At 41.1% G+C, this 24663-nt stretch overlaps 1 protein-coding gene across 2 annotated transcripts in view; it reads left to right on the forward strand.

Moving 5' to 3' along the window:
- The first annotated feature begins 254 nt into the window (after positions 1-254).
- The window catches only part of AIG1 (androgen induced 1), a 196997-nt gene continuing 172588 nt past the window's right edge, over positions 255-24663 (forward strand). The window contains exon 1 of one of the 2 annotated variants that reach the window (XR_014711041.1): positions 255-603. Coding sequence is in view for 1 of the 2 variants with exons in the window: in XM_084624514.1 (XP_084480640.1) it covers positions 463-603 (141 nt within the window). In the remaining variant the exon portion in view is untranslated. The remainder of the gene's footprint in view (positions 604-24663) is intronic. The other variant, XM_084624514.1, reaches the window with a different exon arrangement.

Below are 24663 nucleotides of genomic sequence, written 5' to 3' on the forward strand. Positions count from 1 at the left end.
GCAAGGCTCTACAGGATAATGACCCTGCCCATATTTATTTCTGCATGTCACCTCATGTCGCTTTTTGTAGCGCTGGCAAGAAGAATATACAAGTCACACTCACACAGCCCCAGAGGCGGAGGGGTCACCTGCTCCAGGGGTGTCTCCGCTGAAGCAGCAGCAGCAAGCTCAGGGCAGGTTTAGTAGATTGCCATGGTAACCCCTCCTCCAGCATCTCCTCCTTTCCCCGCCCACCTTTGCTCCAGGAAGCACCCTCTTGCCTGAGGAGCTCCGGCTGAGCCGCTCTCCCCGCGGCCGGGCGCGTCTCCCGCGCACAGAACAAGGGGGAGACCCAGGCGCGCGCTCGCGCTTCCTCCCCGGGCCCACCGTCGCGCGCCGCCCGCGCGCCGCCGCGCCAGCCCCGCGCGGGAAGCGCGCCCCCGCTGCCTTGCAGCTCGCAGGCCCCGCTTGCAAAGTGGCGACATGGCGCTCGTGCCCTGCCAGGTGCTGCGAGTCGCCATCCTCCTCTCCTACTTCTCCATCCTGTGCGCGTACAACGCCATTGACATGCCAGCGCATCAGACCTATGGAGGGAGCTGGAAATTTCTGACATTCATAGACCTGGTAAGTTGCCCTCACCTTCGCCCTCCAGCCTGCGGGAGCGTCCCAGCCTAAGCTGCTCCCTCCTGTGTGTGCACTTGGTAAGTGGCTGGAGGTGCCTCCGGGAGCTCTGGCAGGAGAGTCACTGGCCAGCCTGCAATGTTCTGGCCCAGGCGTTTCAGCTCCCTTGTGCATGGGGCTCCCTAGTCCCACTTCCCCCACAAGAGCATCATAATTAGGCGACTTTGTGGGTGGGAAAAAAAGAACTTGCCCTTTTGTGACTCATTGGTTAGTCTCTAAGGTGCCACAAGTCCTCCTTTTCTTTTTGCAAATACAGACTAACACAGCGGTTACTCTGAAACCTGTCATTAAATGGGTAACATTGAAAAGAGCTGGTCACCAATAAAGCAGCAGCAATACTGGATCGATTTTTAAAAAAAAACTCCTCTGGCCTGTTTATTGTTTATAGTTGAACAGGCCACAGCAGCCATGTTTGTGTCAACAGAACTGTTAAACATGGTTTTCCTAAAGCAAAATATAGGAGAATATAATGCTGACCACAAAACATACTGTCAAAATAGGAAACATGGCTTGCCACACCTGGCCACCAGAATAATCTTGAGCCTAACACGGGTGAGGTAAAAGTGCCACAAACCACACATTTGGCAACCAGATTCAGCCAGTTTTTTCCTCCAATCCCACCAGTGCACCTGTCGGTTTAGACAAGAACTGTTTCTCACTGCAGTTCAGCGCAAAGATCCAGACCTTACTATCATGCCATAAGACCATTGGGAAAACCCATATCCAGCACTTCAACCATGCTGAATCCAAAAATTGTATCCCTGAACTCCATGATCATACAGCCTAAACAGACAGATGTTAATGCACCTAGTCCACCAGGGGGAAAAAAACAGATCCTGATGTATCCAGGTGCAATACAATGACAAACCTCATATGCAACACCTGGACCCAGTGGTTTCCCTGCTGAATCCTCAAATTAGATGACAGAATTAGACAAGGCATTATACCATTGCCAGGCCACCATAAAAGTCTAGACCCTGATGCAAGAGCACAGCAGAAACCTGTACTAGCACAATGCCATTAATTTTTGGGCTCAAACTCAAATTCTCCCAACTAAATAGAGCACAAGTGTAACTACTTCTACTACACTAGCTGCTGATAATGCTTGCTGTCTTTTAGATGGTAGAATTTTTTAATTTAGAGCCTAAAACCTATGTGATTTGCTGGGATCCAGGTGCCAGATGCAAGATTTTGTGATACTGTTACCCTAAGGTTAATCAGGATGTAGATTTTCCTGGTGGGGTAGGAGCAACTATTCCATTTTTCTATTTAAAGAAGAGAATTTTTGTGTTTAAGGCCAAGTGCCAGTTACAGGTGTTTGCAGTGCATGCTATGGCTAAATGTATTCTCAGTTTTGACAGTAGGCAGGTGTGGGCTTGACCCAAACAACTGTCTATATCTAATAAGATCTATTTTTACATATGTTAATTTTTCATTGTACTTTACAAATGCAGAACTTTTGTTTTGGGCTTTTCCTATTGAAGAGTTAGCAAGCTTATATTGTTTAAAATTTTAATATTTTAAAATTCAGCTAGAGCTTATTTAATTTTAAATTTTATTCTTTCCCACTCTCTGAACTTTCAAGCTGTGTAGTAGGGTATTGTTGAAAAAAATAGTTTACACTTATAAGATCAGAAATTCTCAGTAGAATTAAAACCAGGATATTTGAATTATAGGTCTCCCACACACACTTCCTTTAAACTTTGAGTTGTTGGCAATGTTCTCTCTTAAACCATTTGCAATTAACATAATACAGTATTAAACAAAGTGAGAAGAGAGAAACTCTTTGACTTCAAGTACAAGGGAGATTATTTTGCCCTATCTGGCATTGATATAAGAGTTTCTCCAATATTCAGGTTTCCTGATCATTCATTCTCTGGACATTTTGATCACAGCGTTTAAAAAGGAATCCGTTATTAATGACACTATCTAATGATCTCAATGTGGCAAGTCTGGCTGCGTTGCTGGTTCTGTCTATAATTCCTCTATAGCAGAATCGTCCTTACTTATTATTTATTTGTAATACTGTAGTGCATAGAAGGTCTAATCATGGACCAGTACCTTATTGTGCTAGGGTGAGTACAAACACAGAAGAAGGATCCTCTCTAAAGAGCTTACAATCTAAGTCTCTGGGTAACACTGACTCTAGAGTGCTAAGTTGTAGAAAGCCATTTCTTGGATGTAGGATGAGCTGCAAATATGTTCTGTTCGTCCAGAATTTATTTACCTTGGGCTTGGCTTTGTAAAACCTAGAAGTTTGGCATGTATGTTATCTAACCTATATCACTATCCGATTTTGCTCTCAAGACACCAGGATACAACTCAAGAAGTGTCTTAACAGCATTCCTTTTGTCAAAGTGAAATTTATATGCATATTTTGCTCTTCTATTATGCTGTTTGACTTGTTTTAGATTTTTCCCTTTGGGATGCTGGGCTGCACTCAGTGACATGGATTAATAATCCAACTCCCACTGAAGTCAAACAGAAGTCTTTCCATTTATATTAATAGCAGTTGGATCAGACCGTAACTGACTAAAGCTAAAAGCAGACTGTCTTGGTTTTGGGTCTGCTTAACCCTTTACCTGGCTTTCTTGGCCTTACCATTATTATCTAATCCTTGGCCTAATAAAAACAACAAGTAATACCTACCTCTTATAGTTTTTCATCAGTGAATATCAAAGCACTTCGTAGTCTTTAATGTATTCATCCTCACAACGCCTCTGAGAGGTAGAGTATTATTATCCCCATTTTACAGATGGAAAATAGAGGCATAGAGAGGCAAGTGCCTAACCTGTAGTCACATAGGAAGTCTATGACAGAATAAGGAATTAAATCCACATCTTCCAAGTCTTAGGCTAGTGCCCTAACCACAGGACCATCCTTAGGTGGGTGAAGGCTATTTTTAATGTAGCAAAAGTATTACTTGTCAGTAAATAATTATTCCCCCAAAAATTATGGCCCACTGTAACAATTTCACATGGACTTTCCCACCATGCAGTCTGATGTGGACTTTCTCACCATCACATTCGTCTATGCATGACATGATCAAAGAGCATCAGGTAAATGTGTGGTTTTTAAATATCTAGTAAAGTAGTCAACTATAACCATGTGCTTCTGTCCCTTAGCTCATAAGGGTCACCCTTTATGGCCCACTTTCCAAATCTGACAGCAGAGAAATATTAATGGTTTCTTAAATAGGGTATGTGTCCCTGACTGCTGGTTTGGTCAAGAAACCGAATCACTTGGATTTGTCTCCTAATTCCTAGCCACCAGACAGACATCTTTAGTTGTTGACGACGTTCAGTAATATCCAAGGGGCCTAATGGTGTCTCATATAAGGATACATTTCTCCATTTCTACTGGGTTAACTGCCCTGTCTTCAGGAAATAAGATGCTATCAGAGCCAGTGAGGCTACTGTTCTCCAGAAGGAAAGTTTGGATGTTTTCAGGCACACTTGCACTATATTGTATGATGGCTTTAAGGCTTGCAGAGCTCTTTTGTAAGTTTCAGTTTCCTCAACTACTTGCAATGTCCCTGCATCAGTCACATTCAGAAAATGTCTAGACAAAATATCGGCAACAGAATCTTGGCAGGCATGTATTCTCACCGCAGATTGTACATCAACGAGCTTAGACTGAGTCTTTGACATCTCACTGGCACACAGTGCAAGCACTTGCTGTTTACGAGGGGTATGAGAGGTTTGTAGTCAGTCAGAAGTGAGGTTTGGAATCTAATCTGAACAAGAAATTTGGACATTTTTTGCATGCTGAGACTGTCGTGAGGCATTCCTTCTCAATCGGCACAAGAGTCTCAACATCAGTCAGTCACCTGGAGAAATTAGGCAACTGGCTATAGCTGGCCATAATGCCCTGGCAATAATGCTTCCTCTAACCTAGTTATTAGTATCTGCGCTTAATATGGTTTTGCATCAAATGATACTATTCGGTAGCTGAAAAGAATTTGAAGCAAAAACTAAATAGCCAAAACATTCCTATTCTCTGCTCGTTAATTTGTACTTTATCCTTGCAGTAGATTTCCAGCTCTTTCCCTGCTTATAAAAATCTGTGCTTTTGGGGAAATTCATGGACTATGAAGCCCCAGAGTAATGGCCAGTTCCCATCAAAATTAACATTTATTTGTTTTGTGTCATTTATTTAGAGGGTGGATATCTACTGCATGATCTTTCAGACTGTTCATCATAATATATCCATTTATATAGTCCGTATTTGTCTGTTTTGCCTAGCAACAAGTATACTGGTAGAATTTGGATGTCCATTCTCATATATTTCCTTAGATGTGAATTCTTAGTCTTTCCTGTCCTTGAATTTTTAATTCCTAGCAATGGAACGTTTACCTAGTTCATGGAGCAATATTGAAGGTACATTTTGACAATATACCAGTTATGCTTACCACTGCTGCTGCGAATAACCGCCTCTGCTTTAATTTCTCTTCTTGGCATGTAAAGGTAGATGCTGTTCAAAGTAAATGTGCCTCCTTATTCCTGGTGAAAACTTCTTTATAGCTACAACAACATTTTCCCTCCTTTTCAACCCCACAAACTTAATTAGGCCTCACTAAGTTACCTACAGTGGAATGGTGAAGAAGGTGGTTCAGATGGGATACATTTAAGAGCAAACATAATAAGATGTGTAAAATTTCTTGACTTGGTATCTGCCCTCCTCCACCCAGTTTAGACTTTCAGAGTTAAATATAATTTGAAAAGCTCTGTTAGATTGGAAATGGTGTTTGAATGCGTAGTAGGAAGTGGAGGTTGGCCATTTGTTATGTATAGTAGTCATTTTGATACTTCTATCTTAATAAAGATAACTGTGATTTATTAACAACATGGTCTTGAATAATGTTGAACGTGTTAACAAGTATATTCATAACTCATGATTCAGGGTAGCTGGAGTTAGGAAAGAACTGATTCTCTCCCACACCCCCATTCCAATGTGTAACATTGCATACATTGGCTCTGTAGTTTTGCTTTGTTTTGTCGTTCCATTCAAGAGTAAGATTTTCGGTGTCATATCTGTACCTTCTTTTACCTGCAAAACACTTAAAACACTGTGGGGCACTACAAGAAACAACGACAATGATCTGTATAGTAAAGCATCATGTATTAGCTGCTGTTGGACTAATTAGCCAGATCAGGTGTCTGATCCTGCATGGCTATGGCAAATTTAATGTTCCTGTTACCTTACCAAACCTGGAAAAGCTCTATTCTCCTGCATCTGGCACATTTACCATTGTCTGCTTCATCAAATGTACGGGACAATCTAGATTTCTGTTGAAACAATGTTGCAGTTGAAGTGATTTGAAACTATCTTAAAGGAGTTTTGTTCTTCCCCGTTGTTGGCATGATTTGGATCTGTATTCTCAGGCACATCCTTGCCAGAGGCAATATACACCAATGCTAGCAGCCTATGTAACAAACAAGGCCACGAAATCACACTAGTGAACAGAATGACTGGCTCCTTAAGCACCTATCTATAATATGTAGGGAAAAAACTTGCATGATCATGCGGGACTTAAATCTGAGTGAAATATGCTGGAGATCTCATTACACCAGTACTGAAACATCCTTGGAATTTCTAAATATTGTGGATGAAAGTTTCCTAACTCTAAAAAGTGTTGCATCCAGCATGAGGGATTTCTATTGACAGTTGAAGAGGAATTGATCCAAGAACTATAACATAGTGATAGCTTAGGCATAAGTGATCATGACTTGATCACATTTGTAATGTGCAAAAAGAATAAAGTCCAAACTACTCACCATTTAAAAGGGCCAATTTCACAAAGCTGAAAATAATTAGGAGCCAAACCAGCTGGGAAAGAGAATTTAAAGGAAAAAATGTGAAAGAATTGGGAATTCTGTAAGAACATTTTACTAGATGCCCAAATGCCACTACCACAAGAGAGGAAGAAGGCAGCACTGGTTAAAAACCATCTTGACTTAATGAGTCAGTGAAGGCAGCTATTTAAAAAAAACAAAACAATATAAAAATGAAAGAAAGGGGAAGTTGATGATAATGAATATATATATATATGGGAAGCAAGGAATTGTACAAAGGGGCATAGGGCGAAATCTGTGGCCAGGAGAGTTGAGGACAAGAAGTTCAGTAGCAGAGCGGGGGTGGGGTGGGATGTGGGAGCTATCCAATTTAATAGCGACTGAATGCAGTGCATATGCTTACCTGTCTTTTGGACAGTTGGTATATGTATGCACGCAGTGCAAGCAGCTCATGGCCTCAGAGACACAGTATGTGCTCTTGAGGCCAGAGTGGCTGCACTGGAGAGGCTAAGGGAGATGTAGGGTCAATGGTGAGCTGGAGCCGGTTCGCTAGAACCAGTTGTTAAATTTAGAATATTTATTTATAAATATATTTATAAATTTATTATTAGGGTATGTGTCACCTCAGGAAGGGATGCAGAGTTATAATTTCTAGACACCTTAAATGACTGCTTCTTGGAGTATCTTGTCCTGGAACCCACAAGGGGAAAGGCAGTTCTTGATTTTGTCTTATGTTGAGCACAGAATCTGGTCCAAGAGGTGAATATAGTTGAACCGCTTGGTAATAGCAACCATAATGTAATTAAATGTAGGTTCCTAGTAGAGGGGAAAATACCAAAGAAACCCGTTACAGTAGAACTTAACTTAAAAAGGGGAACTACACAAAAATGAGGAAGCTAGTTAAACAGAACTTAAAAAAAGAACAGTCACAAGGATGAAAAGCCTGCAAACTGCAGGAAAACTATTTAAAAACACCAAAAGAGAGGCTCAGACTAAATGTGTACTCCCCCCACTGCCCCAAAAAAAACAAACAGCGAAAGAACCAAAAAATGCCACCAGGGCTAACCAGAGTAAAAGAGGTGGTTAGAGGCAAAAATACATCCTTTTAAAAATTGGAAGTCAGATCCTACTGAGGAAAATAGAAAGGAGCATAAAATTTGGCAAGTTAAGTGTAAAAGTATAATTAGGTGGCCAAGAAAGAATTTGAAGAGCAAAATCATACAATGTAATGGGGGCTAATTTAGCTACAACTAGTCAGGAGAAAGATCTTGGAGTCATTGTGGATAGTTCTCTGAAGACGTTCATGCAGTGTGCAGCGGCAGTCAAAAAAGCAAACGGGATGTTCGGAATCATTACAAAAGGGATAGCGAATAAAACGGAAAATATCTTATTGCCCTTATATAAATCCATGGTACTCCCACATCTTGAATACTGCATACAGATGTGGTCCCTTCATCTCAAAAAAGATATACTCGCATTAGAAAAGGTTCAGAAAAGGGCAACTAAAACGATGTATGTAGTCCATTAATGGCTATTTGCCAGAATGGGTAAGGAATGGTGTCCCTTGCCTCTGTTTGTCAGAGGGTGGAGATGGATGGCAGGAGAGAGATCACTTGATCATTACCTGTTAGGTTCACTCCCTCTGGGGCATCTGGCATTGGCCACTGTTGGTAGACAGGATACTGGGCTGGATGGACCTTTGCTCTGACCCAGTATAGCCGTTCTTATGTTCTAACTAGCTGAAGAAACAAAAACTAACAGCATATTTTTTAAGTACATCAGAAGCAGGAAGCCTGCCAAACAGTCAGTTGGGCCACTGGATGATTGAGGTGCTAAGGAAGCACTCAAAGGAGACAAGGCCATTGTGAAAAAGCTAAATGAATTCTTTGTATCAGTCTTCACTACAGAGGCTGTGGGGGAGATCCCCACACCTGACCCATTCTTTTTAGGAGACAAATCTGCGGAACTGTCCCTGACTGTCAATAGAGGAGGTTTGGGAACAAATTGATAAATTAAACAATAATAATTCACCAGGACCAGATGTTGTTCACCCAGGTGTTCTGGAGGTACTCAAATGTGAAACTGCAGAACTATTAAGTATGGTACATAGCCTCTCTCTTAAATCAGCCTCTGTAACAGATGACTGGAGGGTAGCTGCTGTAACATAGATTTTTTTAAAAAAAGGCTCCAGAGGTAATGCTGGCAATAACAGACAGATAAGCCTAACTTCAGTGTTAGATAGATTTGTTGAAATTATAGTGAAGAACAAAATTATCAGACAGATAAACACAGTATGTTGGGGGAAGTAACAACATGGTTTTTACCATCAAGAAGGATCTTGGAGTAATCATGGATATCACAGAGTTCTGTAAAATCATGAATGGTATTGAGAAAGTGAATAGGGAGATGTTGTTTACCCCTTCACATAACACAAGAACTAGGGTTTACCCAGTGAAATTAATAGGCAACAGGTTTAAAACAAATAAAAGGATGTGCTTCTTCACACAATGCACAGTCAGCCTGTGGAACTCCTTGCCAGGGTATATTGTGAAGGCCAAAAGTGTAACTGGATTAAAAAAAAATTAGCTAAGTTCATGGAAGATAGGTCCATCAATGGCTATTAGCCAAAATGGTCAGGGATACGACTTCATGCTGTGGGTGTCCCTAAACCTCCAACTGCCAGAAGCTGGGAGTGAATAACGGGGTAGATCACTTGAAATTGCCCTGTTCTGTTCATTCCCCTGAAGAATCTGGCACTGGCCACTGTCAGAAGACAGGATACTGGGCTAGATGGACCATTGGTCTGACCTAATATGGCCATTCTTATGTTGTTAAGAAGGAGGTGTTTTGGGTTTGCTTGTTTTTTTAAGAATATTAGGAACAAAAATAATCCTAGCAATCCATTAGTAGGTGGGAATGGTAGAATTGTCTATAATAAGGCAGAAGTGTTCAAAAAATATTTCTGTTCTGCATATGGGAAAAAAAAACAGATGATGTAGTCGTATCAGATGATGAAATACTTTTCATTCCAATAGTAATTCAGGGAGATGTTAAATAGCAGCTACTAAAGTTAAACATTTTAAAATCAGCACATCTGGATAACTTGCACCCAAGAGTTTTAAAAGAACTAGCTGAGGATCTAGCTGGACCATTAATGTTGTTAATAACTCTGAACACTGGGGAAGTTCCAGAAGCCTGGAAGAAAACTAATGTTGTGCCAATATATAAAAAGGATAAATGGGATGACCTGGGTAATTATAGGCCTGTCAGCCTGACTTTAATCATGGGCAAAATAATGGAATGGCTGATGTGGCACTTGATTAATAAAGAATTAAAGAAGGGTAATATAATTAATACGAATCAACATGGGTTTTTGGAGAACAAATCTTGTCAAACAAACTTGGTATTTTTGATGAGATTAAAGTTTGGTTGATTAAGTATATTACATCAACCATTTTTACCATTGTCTTCTGTATGGCATTTAACTTAGCACCACATGACATTTTGGTTAAAACAGACTGCAGCGGTTCTCAAATTTTAATGGGATCGGCAGGGCTGGCTTAGACTTGCTGGGGCCAAAGCTTGAGCCACACCTCCGGGGGCTGAAGCTGAAGGCCGAGGGCTTCAGCCCTGGGCATTGGGGCTCAGCTTACAGGCCCCCTACTTAGGACTGAAGCCCTTGGGCTTGACTTTGGCCCCCCCACCTGGGGGTGGGGCTCGGGCAGGCTCAGGCTTGGCTCTCCCTCCTGGGGACATGTAGTAATTTTTGTTGTCAGAAGGGGGTCACGGTGCAATGAAGTTTGAGAACCCCTGGACTAGAACAATATAAAAAACATGGCACACATTAAGTGGGTGCAGACTGGCTGACAGGTCTCAAAACATAATTGTAAATGGGGAAGCACTAAGCAAGTGTGTTTCTGGGTGGGGAGGGATTGGTTCTTGGCCCTGTGGTATTCAACATTTTTTCATCAGTGACCTTGAAGAAGAAAAAAATCATCACTGATGAAATTTGCAGGTGACACAAAGTCTGGGGGAATCATAAATAATGAAGATGACAGATCACTGATTTGTGTGATCTGGATTGCTTGATAAGATGGGCAGAAGCAAAAAATATGCATGTTAATACTGCCAAATGTAGAGCTACCCATCTAGGAATAAGAATGGGGGCCATACTTATAGGACAGGGCCTCTATCCTAACAAGCAGTGTCTGCTGCAGTTTCCACGGTATGCATCCGATGAAGTGAGCTGTAGCTCACGAAAGCTTATGCTCAAATAAATTGGTTAGTCTCTAAGGTGCCACAAGTACTCCTTTTCTTTTTGAAAAAAACTTGGGGGTTCTGGTAGATAATCAGTTGAATATGAACACCCAGCACATAGTTGTGGGCATAAAACGCTAAAGTGACCCTTCGATGTATAACAGGATTTTTGAATAGGGAGGTTATATTATCTATATTTGGCACTGGTGCAACTGCCATTGGAATACTGTATCCAGTTCTTGTGGCCACAGCTGTCTCTGGGTCTCTCACACACACACACTAACTCTGGGTCACACACTCACTGTGTCTGGGTCACGTGCTCACACACACTCACTCTGTCTCTTTCATACTCACCTCCCAACACATACTTATATTGTTGTTGTTGTTTCTTGGTACTTCCTGCAAGGCACATATATTCTCTGTAATTTTATTCTTTCAAAGTGTGTTATTTTAGTGGTTTGACTGGTCCATGCATTTAATAATTTTTATTTCTCTTACACTTAAATCTAATTCTTTGACTAGTGAGTTCTAAAATGCCTAACCTGTCCTGGGTGGAGTAATTATCCCTATGATAACTTTTAAAAAAATATATTATAACTAGGTTTTTTGTTTCTGCTGCTGGCACACATCCACACATACCTCAGTGCACATAAAATTTATTCCACATATGGATGGAAAAAATTAGAGGGAACACTGGTCACAGTTGAAAAAAGATATTGACAAGTTGGAGAGTATTCAGAGAAGAGCCATGAATATGAATAAAGGATTAGAAAACACGCCTTATATTGATAAAAATATTGAGCTCCTTGAATCTATTTTAACAAAGAGAAGGTCTTCATCGTCATTTGCACATACTTGTAAGGGGAACAAAAAATTGATAATGTGATCTTCAGTCTAGCACACAAAGGTATAACAATCTCCAAGGGCTGGATGTTGAAGCTAGATAGATAAGATGCACTTTTTTAATGGTGAAAGTCATTTATCATTGGAACATTTACCAAGGGTTGTGGTGGATTCTCCATTACTGTTAATTTTTAAATAAAGATTGGATGCATTTTAAAAAGATATACTCTAATTCCAACAGAAATTAATTCAGGGAAGTTCTATAGCCTGTTTTATACAGGTCATCAGACTAGATTATCACAGGGGCTTAGGGTGACCAGATGTCCCTATTTGATAGGGATAGTCCTGATATTTGGGGCATTTTCTTCTGTAGGTGCCTATTACCCCCCCCCCAAACCCCTGTCCTGATTTTTCACACTTGCTGTCTGGTCACCCTACAGGGGCTTCTGGTTTTATAATCTATAAAATTGGCATACTGATATTTACCCACCTTTGTCAAGTGACTTGTTGGGAGAGACAGGGCAGTTTGAGATTAAAGGCATTACATAAAAGTGAACTATTATTTGTTCTTCCAAAGGATGAGTCACCAGCATGTTTACACAGCATTGTAAAGGTCCATTGCACACCCTCTTGCAAGCTCAATATAATGCTGCAGTTGAGCCCCACCTCAGTTTCCCCTGATTAGGGCAGCAATAGATTCACTTGAAGAGCATGGGCAAGAAAAGCTAACATACATTAACAAAATAGCATGTCCCCTTTTAATAAGGCTTCAGGACAGGAGCAATTATAATAAACAGTTCATAAGGTCCTTACCTCAGGGACCTGGTTGAGAACTCCTAAGCTTAACATCTCTAATACCAAGTCTCTGCATCTGGTTAAGCTGTTCTCCTGCAGCCTGAGCAAAATCCCCACCTACTATAGTTTACCATCCCCACACCCTTGCGTTGGTTCCTCTTTCATATAACCCAGCTCTAGGGTGTGGCAGGGCCACTTTGATTGCACCCAGGCTCTTCCTGCTGTAGCCTCCACCCTTTTCCATAATGGGGTAATACAGTCCTTCACAATCATCCTGTTCCTACTGTAGCTGTTGAGTACACAATCAGGAGCAATGATTTAGTTGTCAGTTCACAGAGCAGGAAGCTACAGAATTGCTCTTTACGGGATAACGAAGTGAGATTTCTTAATGGTGTTTAATACATTTGAGAGAAAGAGAAATACATATGTATGGGAGCCTTTTAAAACTGTATGTTTTACAGTTTTCTTTAATCTCTCGGGTTGTAAACATGTCAGAGAAACCGTTCTGAATAGCACCCTAGACACTAATAAAAATGTAATAATTTCACTCTTGTGTTTCTTATTGTGTGTGTCATGTTTCTCTGTTACTTTTGTAAAGCTATTGTAAACCGAATACTATTTTAGGGCTACATTTAAAATTTTTATATTAATATGACTTTATTTTACAACTAGAAGTTAATATATAAAACATGTAATTTTCATAATAATTCACAAATTATGTCCGTCATGAAATTTCTAATGTGTAGTATTTTCTTTTTTTGCAGGGGTGAGATTTGAGGTTTTCTATATTATTTATAGGCATGGTAGTGGCTTTAATTCGTAACACTAGAATTCTTTCACTAATTTACCTTACATAAGTTATAGGTATGATTATATAATAGTGCTACATTATTAAATTTGGTGAGAAATCTGGAATGTTGCTAGAACAGTGTCAAGCAATGGAAACTCCATCAATGGTTTCTTGAGAAATTTCCAGTCCTCTCTGGGTTTTTTAAATGTTTCTTTTAGTGATATGGGTAGCTAAATCATTGCTATTTATATGCATGTGAAAAATTAACTTTGTTGTGCACTATATAAAATATGTCTTGTTTGAATCCAGGAATTTTGGATGCATCTAATGTATCATATGTGCATTAGGTTGTCCTTTTTGGAACTTACTCCCAACATAAAATGTTTAAATGATATATAGTTGCCATTTTAAATATATTGCTTTTATGTTCGTGAGGATACATAAGTATAATCCAGGGACAAATTTGCTGACTTGGTTTAACTCTGTTGAAGAAAGCTTGTACAATAAGATAGTTAGCTGATATAGAAAGTTGTTGGACTTTGTTTTCATTAAAAATGAAACAAGGCTCTGAGCCATTGACTTCATTGTGGCTGTCTGTCCGTGGAGTGGTTTGTATGCATGCAAAGAATTGCAGGATCAGAGACAAAATACGTGCAATCACTTATTTTATTTCTTAACCTGAAAAAGGAAATGCAACTTGATCATTAGACACCAAACATACAAATCCAGTCAAGATATTAAAAGTAAGAGTCAGATATAAAAAATAAGAGGTAGGTTAAATCTTCACTAATGTATTATTGTATGTATAATGGATATACAAAGACACAAATATACCCAAAAAACCCAATAAAATTATATCAAAATTATATAAATCGTTCAGAAAAAACTTCAGGAAACCAGAATAGCAAAACATTGAAATTCCACCAAAGTATACATATGTAGGGATTTCTTTTGCTTGCTTTTTTGTTTGGGAGGGAGGAAGGAAAAGTACAGTAAAATAAAGTAAAGAGTTCAGTAAAAATAAACCATATTGCAACAGATTAAATACTAACGTGTATAATATAACAAGATAAACTATGTGCTGTACATGCAGAGAAACTGTTTTAAATCCACAAGATACTATTATGCCAAGTATTTGACTGAATGAGATAGATTTAATAAAATATCCCAAATTCCTTCCATTGCACAAAGTCTTCCTTCTTTTTCTTGCTGCAACTTTTCATATTTAATCACCACAGATATTATATTCCAACATGCAGACACTGACATTTGGATATGTTTTCAGTTCAGCTGCATTAATTTAGGTCCTGATCTTACAAGGTGTTCTGCAGGGGCGCAGGTGTTCACCCTCCTGGAGTTTCTGGTAGGATTGTGGCTGTAATCCAGTACAACTCCAACCACTAAATGCTACCTAAACCAGCATCATTGGTAGCTTTATATCTTTTCAGCAGAATTCTAGACTGTGTAATGTATAGAAGTGTAGGTGAATTCACATGATATTGGATGAATTTTTGTACCTGAAACTAGAATGCTTTAATTACTGAGCTGTACATACAATAAGGTCCCTTTATCTGAATTACTGCTCTAATAAAGATGAGTCTGGGGACTGCTCTTCTCGTTTTAACTATAGTTCAACATAGGCGCCAGCTCCGTGGGTGCTCCGGGGCATGCTCAGCACCCACAGGAAGTCCCATGGATCAACTCCTCCCCCTCCACACCAGCCCTCCCTCCTGCCTGCGGTCCCCACCAATCAGCGCCTTCCCCTCCCTCCAGTACCTCCCACATGCCTAGGATCAGCTATTCAGCAGCATTCAGGAGGCGTGGAGGGGACAGGAAGTGGTAGGGCAGAGCAGAAGCAGGAAGAGGTGGGGTGGAGGTTTGGGGGAAAGGTGGAGTGGGGGTCGAGCATCCCCCCCACGAATGGAGAAGTCAGCACTTCTGAGTCCAGATATACCTGTGGCTTATAAGAAAGGAAAGCTGACCTGAACATTTTGGCCTGTTTTGAGTACTTAAGTGGAGCGTACGCTTTTGTTTGGGTTTCTGCCCAGGGGTGAATTTCATTCCTAGTGACTGCTTTGCCAGATCTTTCCCCACTCAGTTGCTTTTATTTTTATGGATATATCTTTTTTAGCCAGTTCTTAAGAAGTTCAGTAAGTTCAAAGTCATCATTAGTTTTTAAAGCATTGCAAAGGAATTTCATTTTGTGCTCTTTTTTTCTTTCCTATTATGAGATAAACAAAGGGTTTTCAACTCAAAATGGTGAAATTCACCACACCTGCGTAAAGCATAACTAACTTCAGTGGGTGGATTTGCTTCCTTATGTCTCCATAAAAATTCAGATGGAAACTGATCATTTTGAGAACTATTAACAAAATATCTGGCATTTGGATAGGAAGAAATTGAATCAAGGTAAAATTTCCAAGCTTGCTTCTATATGATTTAACATCAAATTGTAAATATGGTAATTTCTTCCCGCCCCTATTCATTGGATTAAGTAAGTAGGTGATCTCCAGTAGCTTTTTGCCCGCCAGTTTGGGGAGCTGTATGGTACCCTCCCTTCCACATAGTTTTCATTGTGTGGTATTCTTCTGCATCATGGAGGAGGCCTGCAACATTTCGAGGATTTATTGGAAACAAGTTAGGCTCATCTGAAATGTTTGAAAACACACACAGCCTGATTCTCATTTACACTAAGGCCACTTGATGCCACTCTAGCTTTGTAAACAGGCCCATACAGTTTTACCTTGTAGTGTTTAAGATGAGACTTCCAGGGCCTACAGTCCCTGCGCACCCAAACTTGCCATTGACTCACCTCACTGATGACTTGCGTACACAATACATTTCCAAACCCATAATTCTCAAAGGGTGTAGCTCCATCAGCACTAGCACTAGTGGAATCTATAATGCAGACAAGTTATAGGCGTTTTTACCGTCAAGTTGTCTAACAGGGTTAGTTGTCACAGACCTTACAATGCCTGCGCCTTGTCTACAATATATTTTAAAAATGGTAATAGCACAAGTGGAACTTCATCTTTTGGTGGGTAGAGGTCTGAAATGTCTTAGTGAAGACAAGGCATAGGAGTTTGCCTCAGCAAGGAATTCAGGATTGTGCTCTAAATCACCACACAAAACAAGGCACGTTTAGACTCCGTCTGCATAGGCAAACAAGGTGTGTTTTCCCAAATAAGTTAGCTCAAGTGAGTTAGATTAAGTCAATTGAAAATGACCTTAACACCTGTCTAATGCCTTTTAGATCATTTGAGCTGGTTACATGGTAGCCTAGGAGGGAGCCTAATTTGAATTTTAATGGGATTTCAGTGTCTGGATCTCTTAGATGGCTTTGAAAATCTCCGCCTATATCTTTGCATGGCTAACATTTTTCTTTTTCTAATCTGGCTGTTTATGTGCTAGCTGGTGAATTTTGTTTTCTTTTGTAATTGTGTCTTTACATGTATATAATTAGGGACCTAGAAGCCTTTTCGCATTGGCACCATATAAATAACAAATTGTTATTTATTATTACTGCTCTTCTTAATAGAGTCCACACAGGGATTAGTGGGAGTTCTACATGCAGAGCAGAGGTGGCATGTGTCCCTAAAATGTTCTTGATCAGATATAACTTTAAAACAGGGATTCTCTACTTTCTGATACTGTTGTACATTTCTGTTGCGTGGATGAATGCAAATGCTTAATAACTTGATGGCTGAATGAAAGAGTTAAAGACAACACAGAGAGCAAAATGCTCCTCTCTGGTCCAGCCCAGAATCTCTGTGAAGACCTGGGACAAAGGAATAGAACCCTACCCTGTAGAGGAGATGTGGCTTTTAATTCCCCAACTCATGGAAATGTAAATGGAATGTGAGAGTCCCACCAAAAAAGGACCGGGTTCTGTAGAGCAGTGGTTCTCAAAGTTGGTCCGCCGCTTGTTCAGGGAAAGCCCCTGGTAGGCCGGGCTGGTTGGTTTACCTGCCACGTCCGCAGGTTCGGCCAATCGCGGCTCCCACTGGCCACGGTTTGCTGCTCCAGGCAAATGGGGGCTCCAAGAAGCGGCATGGGCTGAGGGATGTGCTGGCCGCCCTTCCCGCAGACCCCATTGGCCTGGAGCGGCAAACCGCGGTCAGTGGGAGCCAAGATCGGCTGAACCTGCGGACGTGGCAGGTAAACAAACCGGCCTGGCCCGCCAGGGGCTTTCCCTGAACAAGCAGAGGACCGGCTTTGAGAACCACTGCTGTAGAGGAAGCAGGAAAAAGGAGAGGAAATGGCAAATGCTGAATTGGAGGAGACTCGTTGAGAAAGGAAGGAATGGGGGTTAGGTTTACTGCCTAATTGTGCACTGATAGAGGGACACTACGAGGTATCAGTGTGAAAAGAGGGGAAAGATTAACACTTGGGATGGGGGTCAGTCAGAGGCTGTAATACGCTGATGTTTAGATCCAGTACTGATGTTGATCAACTGTGTGGGGTGTGTGTGTGGAGAAACGAAGAGTGGAGATGTGGGGTGGCCAGTATGTCGCTAAGCAGAAGCAGCCTGTTAGCCAGCTATGGCTCCCAGTGCTGGTGCTAGCCCATCGGGAGCCCTAAGTAGGAATTTCCCCCCTCTCCAATACTAAAACAGGTACATTCTTGTAATGAGAAGTGAATAGAGGGCTCCCTTGAGCTGCTCAGGGCCCTAAACAATTGCTCAGGGACTGTCTACATTGGCACTTCATCGGCAAAACTTTTGTTGTTCAGGGGTGTTAAAAAACACACACACACACCCGAACAACAAAAGTTTTACCCACGAAAAGTGCTGGTGTGAGCAGCAATTTGTCAGCAGGAGCGCTTTTCTGCCGACAAAGCCACTGCTGCTTATGGGGGGATGGAAGTTTTTTGTCAGCTCTCCTGCCGACAAACAGCAGCTATACTGCGTGTCTTTTAGCGGCACAGCCGTGTCGCTAAAAGCTGTGTAGTGTACCCATAGCCTTAGTCTGCTTATGCCTAGCACTGGCTCTGGGGGCTCCCTTCCACTTACCAGGCACACACTACCCTCCCCTTCATGTAACTTGAGCTGCTTAGCACCCTTCTACGCAATGGAGGGTGCCTACAGAATTTTGCCCTTAGTTAGAAACCATAAGCACCAGCAGATGTAAAGGTCCCCATTTGCTGTTCATTTGAGTTTACAAACAAATTAAAATTCCATGCTGTGAAAATGTGCTTGACCTTAATTTTCTTGTTATAAGTGTGTTCCAAGCACTGAAAATTTGCATGCACAGTAGACACAACTAGTTACATTCATATATATATTTTTCAGGAAATGAACCCTAGGAATGCGTGAATCACAAAGGAAACCGTTACCTTGTTGAACTATCAGATAGAAATATACTTTTAAACTTGGCATTCAAGAGTTTGAAAGAGAACTGGAATTTTTGGTGGTGCGGCATACAATATATGCATCTTTTGACAGATCATTTGACAGATCGTTACTTGGGCATGCTGCACATAACAGGAAAAGAGTTATTTTTTTAAAAAACTCTTCCTATTTGATATACGCTTTTATCCTGTGCACACCACCGTGGCATCCAGGTACCTTCCAGTAGCAAATTAAACTATTACTACTTGAAATCAATATACTAGACATATATTCAGTTGATAAAAGTTGACTGAGTGAAGCAGGGATAGAAAATTACACTGGTCTGAGGTCCAAGTCTTCCTTTAAGTCTTGGATGAGTGTCAAAAAACACTCCTTGACTGAGTGTCCAGAGACACCCTTAGGTCTTGAGCTAGCTGACCTTATCACAGCTAGAAAAGAATGCTCCTATATCAGTAGAAAGCTGGCATTTGTTTCTTGTCCTATCATATGACTACAAGATATTCAACAATAAAATCCCGCCCGCCCCGCGCCGCCCCCCACACTTAAATACCAGCATGATTTTAGAGGCTGTTCTCAAGGAATAATGTTCTACTCTGTTGGTAATATGGCATTTCAGGCTTTCTGGTAGGGTATGTTATAGTTCGTAGCTCTAGTGGTTTGAGATAGAGGCCACTGAAACAGTATTGCCATCTTCATTCAGAAATCTTGAGTTAGAGCACCCAAAATCATGAGTGGCTTAAAAATAATGAGATTTTAAAAAATAAATGGAAGAGGTATGTGATGCTGGCAGACTAGGTATCAGTTCATGCCAGAGCCCCAGGCCAATTCACTTGTGTATCAAAGTGATTGTTAAATGTATAAGAGTATATTTGGTGTTTAAACTTCATGAAAACTAGTGTGAGGTTACTTGTGGTGTTTTCACTTATCTATATACCGTTATAATTAAGGCTAAGATTTAGTCATGGGTATTTTTAGTAAAAGTCATGGACATTTCACAGGCAGTAAACAGAAATTCATGGTCCATTACCTGTCCATGACTTTTACTATAAAGAGCCCTGACTAAAACTTAGCAGCTCCTGGGGCCTCGAGGTACTGTTGCTCTGGGGGGGATCTTGGTGTGCCACTGCTTTGGGGAGCCCCAGCAGCTGACAGCTGGCCACTGCTCTGGAAGCAGGGGTTGACACCAAGGCTCCCGGGACCGCTGCTTGGTCAGCCGGGGCAGCTCCTGGGACTGCTGCTGTTCCAGGACCACTGCTGCTCTGGTGTGGCTGGCCCTAGGGTCTACCCCAGCAGCAGCCACACCAGCAGATGCAGAATTTATGGAGGTCCCGGAAATTCACGAAATCTGTGACCTCCATGATAGACTCGCAGCCTCAGTTATAATGTAGTAGTGAACATTTACATTGTATATGGCCCTATAACTAAATAACCCATCAAATGAGAAAGCAGCCTTGTGCAATGTAAATGAAGAACTTTAACAGAAAAGTGCTAATTTCAAAGCAAGTAGTCATGGTGTGTGATGACTGGAGGTCAAAGACTAAATGCATCCCTCACTCTCCATCATCAAATGGAAAGCTCACATTGGTAGTGACCCTGTCAGCTTGTTTTCTGCGAGAAGAAGCTATAAGGTGGATTCAAGGAAAGATCCTGCACCTCTGGACTGTTTGGACTCTTACAGGGAAGTGTACCAGATGCAAAGTGCAGATCCCCAGAGACAATCTGGTACCCTGAAAAGACTTTTGGGAAACTGGCAGTTTATTACATCACTGCCAGCATTTGGAATTACAAACTGTGACTCACCTGTTCATATATTTTACCTGCTTTAACCCCTCAATAACTCTCACTTCCTTTTCTTAGCTAATAAACCTTTAGTTGGTTTACTGTTGAATTGGCTACCAGCGTTGTCTTTGGTGTGTGATACAGAGTACCAGTTGATCTGGGGTAAGTGTCTGATCTCTTGGGACTGGGGAGCAATCTAAATGTAATATGATTTTTGGTATTTGTGACCTTTTATCACAAAGTCCAGCTGGCCTGGGTGGCAAGATAGACTGGAGAGCCTAAGGTGACTGCCTGTGATTCCATGGTAAGACTGGCATAGTGATCCAGAAGTTCACATTTGTCACTGACTTGGTGAAATCTAATTATAGAACACACCACCAGTTTGGGGTGTCTGCCATGTTTTTTGACAGTCTGCCCTGAGGTAGGCACTCACAGTTGTGAGCCACTCCATACAGCGTGACAAGGGGCTTTAATTGTCACATGGGTTATGAGCCGTTAGGGGGAAGCTGCCCACCCCCAATATGTATCTGAGCATCTTGGGTTCAAAATTCAACCTGAAATGCATATGCAAAAGGTAGGCATCCCAGTGGCTGGAGGAGGATTCCACTTATCCTCTCTTTACCCTGGTGGTGGAGGAGCTTTCATTTTATCCCTGTCCATTCCCATTCCTTATCACTGTCCTGTCTCTGTCCCTTTCCTATCTCCATCCCTACCTTAACCAATCCCTCTCTCCAATCTCCTCTCTCACATCTGCCCCTATATTCACCCCATATTTTCACAGGAACCTCCTACTCTTAAGATTTCCCTACTGGTCCTTAAATTCCCCCATTCTGTTGAGTCTCCTTCTGTCCTGCATATTCTTCTGAAGTCCCAACTCCTGTACCACAATTTTTATTTACACCTCCCAGTCTCCTTTCTAAACCCTATATTCTTGTCCCCAGTCTCTGCTCTCCACCCCACATTCCTCTGCTCTCATCAGTCTTTCTCCTACCCTCCATATTCCCTGCAATCCCTCAGTCTTTTCCCCTGTCCCCGATATACCCCTTGGTCTCCACCTTCACTTGACCTCTTCAGTCTGCCTCTTTCCCCCAATTCCCCATCTGTTCACAGCACCCTATGTATCCCCCTAGCCACTGAGCAACAGCCATCTTCCCAGAGAACAGCCTGGCTTCTATCTTGTTGTAAACAAAAGGAGCTGGCAACAATTTTACTAGGAGTAGCCTCATTTCCTCATTGAGACTGCAGGGAAACTTTGGCTATCTTGTCTGAGGGCCGTCTGGCTTAACTTCCACTGAGAGTAATGGCTGGTGATGCCACTTTGCATAAGGGAAAATTTGTATGATTAAAGCTGGAATCATGTTACAAGAAAGTGTGTATGTTTGTGTGTACACACACAAACACACACACACATAAACAAATTATGAGACTTATGATAAAATTATGAGGTAGTAACCCTGCGAATCGTCTTAAAATTCAGATGCTACAACGGAAATGGTAATTAGAATGAAATGATTTTAAGTTCCAATATCTCATTGCTTGCCAGGACTACAAATACTTTGCTATACCAGTAATAAATAAATAAATAAATTCAGAATCAGCATCTGTTTTTAAGCAATCACACTTAACTAGTTACAAGGAAGAAATCAATGAGTGTTGCCAACTCTTCCAATTTTATTGTGAATGTTGCAATCTTTGATGTTTTCCTTAAAGCCCCAGCTCCTGTGTTTATTTGGTTACCGAGAATCTCAGCTTTTTTTTTTTTTAAGTAAGTTTCTAGCCCTCATTGTAGCAGAGAAAAGCTTTAAAAATGTAAACCATACAAGCCTGAGAACCAGAAGGGAAATAAAAAATGTACAATTTATTATTTTTCTAAATATCATGTGATTTTTATGTTGCCTCATGTTTTATTATTACTACTATTATTTTATTTTTTTACAGACATGTGTGGTTGTCAGTACTGAAGACAGCCCCTGAACATAATTGATGTTACAGTTGGAGAATCTGAATAACATCTAATACAGGGCAATCAGCAATCACTATTCAAACATTTTCAGTTGTTTGTGATTTTTCACATTTGTCTATTTGAGGTGAAAATACAAGTAAATGCTGACAAATGATTTTAGTGATATTTTATATTTTTATGAAATAAGAAATTGGGTTCAAAACTATGCCAAATGTTAAGGTAATTAAAATGTTCCAAGATCAGTTGCTCACAGAATTCTGCCTGGCATAAAATAATCTGTTTAGAAGTTGGAACTGAATTCAAAAGGAAAATGAGTTTCCTTTTACTTGTGTACTTGCTATCATGCAGGTTGACAGCAACAGCATTCATTGAGGGAAAAACAATGTTTTAAAATTTACAACTTAACCTGGTTTATTGATTATTATTATTAATTGAAGGGACTTCTTTTTTAATAGATACACAGATTTAAGCGCCGCGTGGATGGATGGATGGGTGTCTTTGCAGAGAGAGCATAGTTATGGTTTAGCAAACTGGGGGTTTTCAAACTGCGGGTCATGACACAGCACTGGGACGCGGAATGTAAGGCACTGGGTCGCAGTGTTTTTGGTCAGCACCACCGACCAGGCCATTAAACGTCCTGTCAGCGGTGCTGCTCAGCTAAGGCAGGCTAGTTCCTACCTGTTCTGACACCGCGCTGTGCCCCGGAAGCAGCCAGCAGCAAGTCCAGCTCCTTGGGGAGGGGGCACAGGGCTCCACGCACCTCCCCCACCCCGAGCACTGGCTTCACACTCTCATTGGCCAGGAACCAGTCGGCGGTGCCAGGACAGGCAGGAAGCAAGCCTTAGCACCCCCGCTGCACTGCTGACCAGGAGCTGCCCGAGGTAACCCCATGCCCCTGCCCCAGCTCAGAGCCCCCTCCCACACCCTGAACCACTCATTCCCGGCCCCTCCCTGCAGCCCTCAAATTGGAACAAAAAGTTGAAATCTCAGAATTTTTCAAAAAACAAAATATTCCAAAATAATTTTGACATTACCAAAATATTTTGAATTGATTCTTAGAGTTTAAAGCCAGAAGGAACCATTCAGTCATCTGGTATGGCCTCCTGTGTATTGCAAGGCATTAAATTTCACCCAATTACTGCTGAATGGAGCTAAAAAAACTTCCAGACTTTGTGCTATATAAATGTTGAAATGATAAAATCAAAACAAAATGTTTTGTTAATTTCCACTTGAAAATTTCATTGAAATCAATATGTTCCCACAAAATGTGTAGATTTGATTGAATCAGCATTTTCTGGTAGAAAACTGTTCCTGTGGAAAAATTTTGACCAGCTCCAATTATTAATAAATATTTTAAATCCTTACCATCCTTGCCTTATTGTCCCTAAGCACACTGCCATTTTCACAGAAACATCCTGATCTTGCAAGGTGCTAATCACTCATAATATCCATTATCGTGAAGGGAAATCTGTCTGCACTGTAATTCAAACTATAGTAAAGTAAATCCTATACACATTGAATCTGATAGTGAAAGCAAAATGAGGGAGAGACGAGATAACTATCCACCCCACAAAAGGCATATGAGTATAAGCCTTTGTATTACTAGGTAGGTCCTAGATGCTGAGTGTGTGTATGATACAAGATAGATGAGAAAGTGGAGTCCTTGGAAATATTTAATTTCCTTACAGATTGGCAATTCTTGGCCAACTTCTTTTCCCTTAAGATATGATATTTTGTCTGTTTTGGGGCTTGAGCCCAATGAGTATGATTGATCAGAGTTCCAGGTGCTGTGCCAGAGAAGAGGCTCGGGTGATGTATGTCTGTATGTAGAGCAGCCTTAGGAGAAACCTGTTTGCATTGGGCGGATCTGTCTCTGTCTCCGTGGCAAATACTCCAAAGAGGTCTTGTAGGTAAAGCAGCATTGTAAACACTGGTTAGCCAACCTCCATTCTGTCCTTTTTTGTTTGCAACTTCTAGATGGCTTTTGTATGCTGGTTTTGGATTGAACACTTTGCATTGATTTTGTGGTTGCAAACTGTACATCCTTAGTTTTACACAAAGCACCAGGGTAAAGTGACCTTTGCAAAAGACTTCTTCAAGCCTAGTAGGCGAGGCTCAATCTCCAAGACTGAGCGTAGAACAGCTCCATCTTTTATTGCTATAACCTCTCCTGATTTACTGCAGGAAATTACTGAAATGACTAAGCAGAGTACCAACACACTACATAAAATGCCAGGATGATCTCCAAATTACTATGACAAATTCCAAAGAAAAAAACCTTAGTGCCTGCATGATCAGATTATAGAAATGCAGGCCACATCTCAGTTTTCTGGAAATATTGATGAAATGAGAGAAGCAGCAACAACATCAGATGGCAAAAGATTTCATTCTGGGCTTCCCCCTAGAATCTATAAAGGCTGTGTTGGACTGG

Source organism: Lepidochelys olivacea, assembly GCF_965140295.1.
Source record: "Lepidochelys olivacea isolate rLepOli2 genome assembly, chromosome: 3".
NCBI lineage: Eukaryota > Metazoa > Chordata > Testudines > Cheloniidae > Lepidochelys > Lepidochelys olivacea.